This window comes from Lipotes vexillifer, unplaced genomic scaffold (genome assembly GCF_000442215.2).
Source record: "Lipotes vexillifer unplaced genomic scaffold, Lipotes_vexillifer_v1.1 scaffold536, whole genome shotgun sequence".
Lineage (NCBI taxonomy): Eukaryota > Metazoa > Chordata > Mammalia > Artiodactyla > Lipotidae > Lipotes > Lipotes vexillifer.
In genome coordinates, this window is record NW_006775074.1 from 1,030,476 (window position 1) to 1,039,075 (window position 8,600).

General features: G+C 49.1%; 1 protein-coding gene across 1 annotated transcript in view; it reads right to left on the bottom strand.

Moving 5' to 3' along the window:
* Positions 1-8,600, bottom strand: part of PANX1 (pannexin 1) — a 39,045-nt gene that overhangs the window by 10,664 nt on the left and 19,781 nt on the right. The window contains exon 2 of the mRNA XM_007449645.1: positions 4,414-4,553. Within this exon, the coding sequence (XP_007449707.1) occupies positions 4,414-4,553 (140 nt within the window). The remainder of the gene's footprint in view (positions 1-4,413; positions 4,554-8,600) is intronic.

Here is an 8,600-nt window from a genome sequence, read left to right on the forward strand (position 1 = left end):
AAAAAAAAAAAAAAGAGAGAGAGAGAGAGAGAGAAGGCTGGGTTGGAGACAAAGACCAGGCTGTGAACAGCCCACGGAAAGAAACTGAAACCAGGGACATGAAATGGTCCAGGGAGGGGGTGCAGAGGAGGTGGCCTAGGACAGAACTCCAGCTTCTCAGAAATGGACAAAGGGAGACTCTAACCGGAGAGTCAAGACAGCATCTGCAGGAGGGCGTGGTCCACCGGACTGGATGTCAGAGAGAAGCCAAGTAGCATAAGCCCCAGCGAGTGAGAATTAACTTAGCAACACGGATGTCGTAGGTGACCCTGGGCAAGACCAGTTTGGTGGAGACGGACATGCTAAAATGTCAGTGGGAAGAGAGCCTGCGAGAAGGGACGGGTTGAGGATGCAGAGGAGAAAGATGGGGAGGAGGTGTTCCTGCAGCCAGGGAGGGGGATCCAGAGCACAGTGGGTCACACAGGAGAGCAGCTTCATTCGGGAGAAGGGGCCTCATCCATTCACCAAAAGGACAGAGAAGGCTGGTGCTGCGTGGGGACATCGGGGACGTGTGATGGCAGGGAGCTGAGGGTGTTCTCGTGTCCGAGCTTCCGTCTGCTCTGAAGGGGGTGGGGGAGGGCCTTGGAGGGCAAGAGGTGGTAGTAGGGAGTGGGATGTCCTAACGTAGCTCCAGGTAATGAGGCACACAGAGCGAGGCATCCACCGGAACGGTGACAAGTGGAAAGGGGGTGAAAGTCCTTGGAGACAGAGAATGGTGCATCAGATGTGTATCTGGCAGGACACAGAAGGCACCCTAGGGTAAAGAACTCTTACCAAAGTCCTGAATGAATGAGGGGGTGGGGATGATGTAACTCGGTGTCGAGAACGAAGAACTAATCTAAGGAGGCGGGATTTTACATGACGGAAGCACAGACAGAGTGAGGAGTAAAGATATGGGAAGACGACACACATCTTCACGTCCACTCTGAATTAAGGACCTCCTGGGTCAACAGTGGGCTGCCCCACTGGACAGCTCTTCTGCTGGAAAGACCCTCTTGGTGCCGAGCTAAAGTTCACCAACTGGTAACTTTCACTAACAGGTGAGAGTCTAGATTTCTGAAGCCACACAAATCAAACCTGCACCTTTTCACATGTAGAAAACACCTGAAATCTGACAGAGGCCCTGTGCTCAACCCATCTGGCCATGGGACTTTGGACAATCGCCTGCCGTTGTCCTCCGCATCCGCTCTGTGAAATGAGGAGCCTGGAGGAGATGGTCCCAGCCAGCTGAAGAGTCATGAGTACACTGAGTGTGTAGAGGCCAAAAGAACACCAACAGGAAAAGCTTTCTAAACTTGAAAAAGAATCCAACAACCCAACATTTGGGCAGGTACTCAAAAGAACCGAAAGCAGGGACTCGAACAGATATCTATACACCCATGTTCACAGCAGCATTATTCACAAAAGCCAGGAGGTGGAAGCGACTCAAGTATCCACTGACGGATGAATGGATAAACAAAATGTAGCGTATACATACAATGGAATATTATTCAGCCTTTAAGAGGAAGGGGATTCCGATGCATTTTACAACATGGGTGAAACTTGAAAACATTAGGCTAAGTGAAATAAGCCAGACACAAAAGAACAAATATTATTTGATTCCACTGATATGAGGTACCCAGAGCAGACAGACTCAAAGAGACAGACAGCAGAGTGGTGGTTGCCAGGGTTGGGGAAGGGGAGACAGGGAGTTAGTGTTTAATGAGTACAGAGTGTCAGTTTGGGAAGACGAAAAAGTTCAGATGGATGGTGATGATGGCTGCACAACAATGTGAATGTACTTAATGCCACTACTGCACACCTAAAAACGGCTAAAACGGTGAATCTTACGATGTGTATACTTTCTCACATACGCACACCACTTGAAAAGGCATGCATCAATGTGAAAATAAGGCAGCTGTGATTACAGAATCTGGCCTGGCTAAGAAAGTCACACTTATCCAGGTAAGATCCTCCTACTCTATCTGGATCTCCTGTGGGTCTGTTTCTAGTTCAGGGTTTTCTCTCGTACTCTGGTTATTTTTGATTGAGTGCTGAACATCACAGGTGAAAAACCGGAGCGAGAATCTGAGGCTCTGGATGAAGTTACTTCCTCCAGCGAGGACTGGCTTGTTTTTGCCTCTGGCTGGCAGGTGGACTAGAGACACTGACAATCCCAAATGTTCTTCATTCAGTCGATACTGAAATGCTCTGAACCAAGACTCTAGACCCTATGAGGGCTGGCTGAACTCTGGATCACCCCCCACTCCTCAGCGATGGCCTTTCAAGCCTACGGTGTTGACCAGGGTCCTTCCAACTTGGGCTATTCAATTTTTGTCTCCAGCTCTGTGACTCTGGCAAGAACTCTGCTCAGATCCTCAGCCAAACTTCCACCAAAACAAGCTAGACTATCATCACCAGAAAGAGAGCTCCTTCATCTTTCACTAACATCGAAAACTTAAGCTTGACTACCCACGCTGCTCTATAAGACTTCCCCTCCTATCCTGCAGAGATAGTGGGAGCCCAGAGACATGCTTCTCATCTTATAGCCAGCAACAAGTCCTGTGACTCCTGGGCGTGACCTCTCAAGGTGTCCTTATCCTCGCGTGTAAAATGCATTTGGATCACAATCTTTGAATTTCTTCCTGTTCTAAAGGTTTTGCAGTCTCTAACGTCCCTGCCAACTCTTACATTGGACAATCCCAGAATATACATTCTTCTTCTGTGGATCCATCAGGCTCCAGCCCAGCCACTGATTACAACTTTCCATTCTCAGAAGACCATTAAAACAAACAGATTTAAACTACAACAGCGTGCATTTAGATTTGCAAACAAAGATGTTCAGTTTCTAGAACTGTGCCCATTCATATGGAAGATCCTTATTACTTGCTGCCTGGGCTACTACGTCAGGCAAAGTTGATGAGGACCCAACTGACGCTAAGGCCGAAAGTCAAAGAGAAAAGCCCAACCCCAAAGAAGAAAGGAGTCAGTGGAGGGCATCATTGTGCCAAATGGCACGCAATACATAAACATGAGGGAAACAAGCCTGAGTCACAGCAAAGGACTTAAACTGTTCTTTATAAAAACGTATGCTGACTGTGTGTTCAGCAACAGGTCGAGGCAGGAGAGCGTCAAACAAACATCAGTCTGGCTTTTTAGAAGCTAACATACCGGGACTTCCTGGGTGGCGCAGTGGTTAAGAATCCACCTGCCCATGCAAGGGATGCGGGTTTGAGCCCTGGTCTGGGGAGATCCCACATGCTGCGGAGCAACTAAGCCCACGCACCACAACTACTGAGCCCATGTGCCACATCTACTGAAGCCCGCATGCCTAGGGCCCATGCTCTGCAACAAGAGAAGCCACTGCAATGAGAAGCCCGCGCGCCGCAACAAAGAATAGCCCCCGCTCGCCACAGCTAGAGAAAGCCTGCATGCAGCGACGAAGACCCAACGGAGCCAAAAATAAACAAACAAATAAATAAATAAACAAACAAACAAATAAATAAATAAAAAAGCTAACATACCATGCTTTCCTTGTTGGATGCTGAAGATGCACAAACATTCTATTCATTTTCATGATGAACAAAAGAACCAGTGGCTGAAAGTAATGACGGGCTGAAACAAAGTCCTACTTTCACAAGTATGGAGGAGACCCAGCGGAGCTGCTTCACTACCCAGAGAACGTCCTCCTGCACAAAACTGCCGACTCTGGCCCAAGTTCCACACCGCCCAGCCTTTGTGAGCCCTGCCTCCACACTCCCCCGACCACGGAGCTGCTGACCTGCTCCTCTTCTCTGCAGGACATTGGTGTCTCCCAGGTAGCATCTCCCCTTCCTCGCAGCATGTGGACCCATCAGAAAGCAAAGGCATGTATTCCAAAAGCCGTGCTGCCATCAATACCCCCAGATGGAATCATCCCTGGGCTTCTCGATGCTGCAGTAACACATGTGCTGGAAGCTACTGACCTCTACGTTGGTCCTTACTTTTTCCAAGAGACCTTGTGTGTGGTGGAATAGGAACTGGCCGAAGCTCTGAGTCCCAACTCTGCTGTTCTCTAACAAAGCTCACTGAGGCATAAAAAATGTACTGAGAGCCTCGTATGGTTCAGACACCGCTGGGCATCAAGGGTAGAAAGGCCACCGAGACACATGAGGTGCCGGCCACTATGGAGCTAAAATCAAGGAGCGCCTCAGTTTCCCATCTGCTCAAGGAAGCTGCTGGACCAAGTAATCTCTAAGGTTCCTTCTGATTTTAATGTGCTACAGTTTTACGATCTGAGTTACAGCCCTGGTTGGCCACATGCATCCATGTGGCTTTGGACTGGTGCAGCCTCTCTGGGCCTCAGTTCCCACGTCTATAAAGCAAACAGGTGAGATTTGCAATGTCCCCAGTTACCTTATGCAGACACAATGGAAGGTTTCCAGAGTCACCCTGCAAGGAGTCCTTCTGCTGGACGGCTGCCCAACAATAAGAGTCCACGAAGGAGGCCTGACGCCACGAGAAAGAACTGGGAGAGAAGCAGCTTATTTGGGTACCTAAGAAGCAAGAACAGATTGTTCCAAGTAAATGAAAGCGCAGGTGTCTGGACCCCTCCTGCCCCACCCATAATCCCTCCCTCCCTGCCTCAGACTTTCAGGTGTTTGCTAAGTCACCAAACACCACTACAGGAGCGAGGCCAGCACCAAAACCAAACCCCCAAGTCTGCAGTAAAGCTGAATATTTGCGAGCTTTCTGGCCAACACTGGTCATGACAGCAGCTTGGGCTCAGGTGGGGAAAAACCTTTGAAAGAAGTGAAACCATCATAAAGGAAAAGTGAGCAGGAAAGGAACCAGAGCCAAACATGTGCAAAGGAAACACGCTGAGTTGGTTTAATTTGGGGTGAGGACTGAGAGAAAGGAAAGCGTTACAGGGCGGGGAGTAGGAAGCGAAGAGAAGAGTCAATGCAGAAAATTGAGCCAGAAAAGGAGTCCTTTTTAGAGCAAAGAAACAAAGGACATTCAGCCTGAGGACGAGAAGGCTGATGGAACATTTGGTAATACACCACTGGACGGCAAATCGACCGTTTTCCAACTCCTCTAAGAAAAAAGAAGGCACAGGCCCAAACTGCAGCCCAAGTGGTTTCCATTCAGCAGGCAGATGCTCCAAACTGCAAACCTGCAGGCAGGGAGATGGGCGCGGGATGGGAAACCAGGAGAGCTGGGTCCCACTGGAGGCTCTGCCGTTAACTTGCTCTTCTGGGAAGGAGCTCTGGACCTCGGTTTTCTCCTCTGCAAACTGAGAACTACATTGCTCCGCAAAGGCTACCGTTACTACCTGGAAGATTCTTCATGCCCCTGAGTGCCTCCCGACTCACATGGGCCACCGTGGGAAACAGGCCAGTAGGACTTTCAGGGTGCAGGGCTGAAGGTGTGTCTCCCCTCCTTGCCAGCAGGCAGAGGGCCTGGTGCTGAGCCTGTCCTGGCAGCCCTGAGCCCAGCCCCACTCCCCTGCCCCATCAAGCAGGTACAGGAACATGTGTCCCTTCCAGGCACAGGGACCAGCTGCTGGGGGACAGCTGACACACTCTCTTCCACAGCCTGCACAGCGGGAGACTGCCAAGTGCCTGGGCTCTGATGTTAGCTGCATCTAAACCTAACTCTGACCCTCACAGCTGGGTGACCTCAGGTCACTTACTTACAAAGCCAGGGATCTCCAAATGGGGATGGCGTTAATGTCTAGATTCCGAGTAGTGTACCTGGTTCCCGGCAGGTGCACACGGCACATCCTTCTGTACCAAGTGGCTAGCAGATTCTGTTACAGCTTTAAAGATGGGGGAGGGGGGTGCCCACCATTCTCCCTCCCACCCTGCAGAGAGGACAGGACAGTAGGAAGACACCGAGCTGGACTTCCCTGGTCCCTTTATGAGGGACATAAAAAGCTTCAAAGGGTTGCCCTCCTTTGGTGAGGGGTCGGCCTTTATACTTGTGACCGAAGAGGGTAGTGATGGGTATGTTGTCTGGAGAGTAGATTCTTGTGGTGAAGGGGGTGCAACAGGCCAGGCTGTGAGCACCCCCGCTTCTGCATCAGGTGCCTTTATGCCCACAGACGTCAAGAAGGGACTTCTCAGATAGAGCCCTTGGAGATGACTGTGAAAAGTCACACACTTTCTGAAAGCATCCTCTAATAGGGTAACTTCTTGCCAACCAGAAATGGTTTAAATATGAGCTGGGGGTGGGAAAGACATTGAAGGTCCCTTCCAACTCTTATCCCATTAAACTTGAGTTCTTACGTTTTATAAAAAATAGAGCAATCAGGATAGCACAGGACCCCGGGGCTAGCCTTACTCTGCTCTTGCATCAGTATTCCTCTGTCAAATGCTTCTAATGAGGCCCAGACACCAAGGCTTACTGGGCATAAAACAGCAGGTACTGTAAGAAGGACACACAGGCCCCAGGTTATAGATGGATGGTTTCTGGCAAGATGCTTGCTTAGCAGCATCTGTCCAAACACATTCTCTGAAAGGGGGCAATGCTGTTAGGATTTCATGGAAACCCGTCTGGCCTGTAGTCCTCGTGCATATAGCCAGCATCTAGTAACCTTCTTTCCATAGGAAAAGTGCTTCAAGTTGTCCTGGGACGTCAGGGGCCTCCCCCAGGGCAGTGATGGAAACTGCTGGAGCATAAATAACTCAACTTTTTCACACCAAAGCTTTTGCAAACGAAGAAGAAAGGAAATTTAACAGAGTCTACAGACGGAGGTTGAGCACACGTTGCGCTCCTAAGTAAATATTCTTCATCTGGAATGGAAGATGAGAAGAAAAGACAACCAATATTCACAGGACACCACGCCACCTTTAAATCATTACATTACCTCATTTAAACCTCACAACCAAATCGAGGGAGGGGAATAGACAGATAGATAGGTCTTATCTTCATTTTACCCTGGAGGAAACCGAAGCTCACAGTAATTCAGCAATCCCTCACCCAAGGAAGTCAGTGGTAGCATCAGAATTTGAATGTGTATCTAACTCTCAGTCTCTTAAAATGCTCCTCTCTGGACCAGTCACTCCAACAAGGCCGAGCTGTTGGAGGTCCCAGGAGCCTGGTGGGGCAGGGTGGTTTGAACACTTGGTTACTCCAACTAACCAGCATGGGCAGAGCTTCCTAGCAAGGGTCAAGGTCAAATCTGAGAAAAGGAGCAGATCAAGCCCCGGGTATTGGATATTCCCAGGCCAGAAACGGAAAACAAAGGAAGTCAAGAGCCAGGCAGGGGCAGGAGTAAAGGGAGGGACCTGCAGGAGGTCCAAGCGGGAGGGTGCAGGGACCTGCCCGAGCTGGGCTGTGCAGCCCCACACCTTCCCCCAGGGCCTGACAGCCTAACCTGGCCTAAAAGCACCCATGTCAGGAGGCTCAGCTGCAGCATGCAACTAGGATGTTCGGGACCTGGACCATCGTGATTCACCTCCAATTGTTAACTCCACATCCTTTATCTCATTTACTCTTCTAAATGATATTGGGGGGGTGATGATTTTGTAACGGATAAAAATGTCGAAATCACTCTGTTGTGCACCAGGAACTAGCGCAGGGCTGTAGGTCAATTGTACTCACAAACAAACAAACTCATAGAAAAAGAGATCAGATTTGTGGTTACCAGAGGCGTAAGATGTGGGACGGGGGAACTGGATGAAGGCTGTCAAATGTACAAACTTCCGGTTATAAGGTAAATAAGTGTGAGGGACGTAACGTGCGACATGACACATATAATGAACACTGCTGTACGTTCTATATGAAAGTGGTTAAGAGAGCAAATCCTAAGAGTTCTCATCACAAAGAAAAATTGTTTTTCCTTTTATTTTGTATCTGTATGAGACAATGGGTGTTCACTAAACTTACTGTGGTGATCATTTCAGGATGCATGTAAGTCAAATCATTACCCTGTACACCTTAAACTTATACAGTGCTGTCTGTTAGTGATACCTCAGTAAAACTGGAAGAAAAAACCAATAATTTTGGGAGGCAAACAGGTGTTTTATGTACTTTCCTAGCAGTCTTCCAGTAAGGACAGCTTCCGGTCTCCTTCCTCCACCTTTTTAAACTGCTGCCAGATCATTCACCCTCAAGCTCAGTTCTGATGTTGACACTCCCTTGGCTCAACATTTATTCATTGGTTCCCCGCCACCCAGAAGCCAAATCCAAACCGATGCTCCAATCCAACCTAATTATTGCTGTGGCTTGCACAGGCCCCATCTGCTCCTAAATCTGTGCCTTTCCTCACATCAATCCCTCCGCCATGGGGGCCCTCTCTCCAATACTTGTTAAAGTCAATGCCCCTCCACGTCCACCTCCATGGCCCATCCTTCAAAGCCCAGCTCAGATATCACCCTCTGCATGAAACTGTCCCCACTCAACTCCCAGAGCCCTTTAAAGCCATCAGAGACAGATAATCACCTTCAACCATGTTGTACAGACATGCACGTCTTATCTCCTCTAGTAATATCTCAACTCTTGACTAGCAGAGTGAACATACAGACACACATACACACACACACACACACACTCTCTCTCTCTCTCTCTCTCTCTCTCTCTCTCTCTCTCTCTCTCTC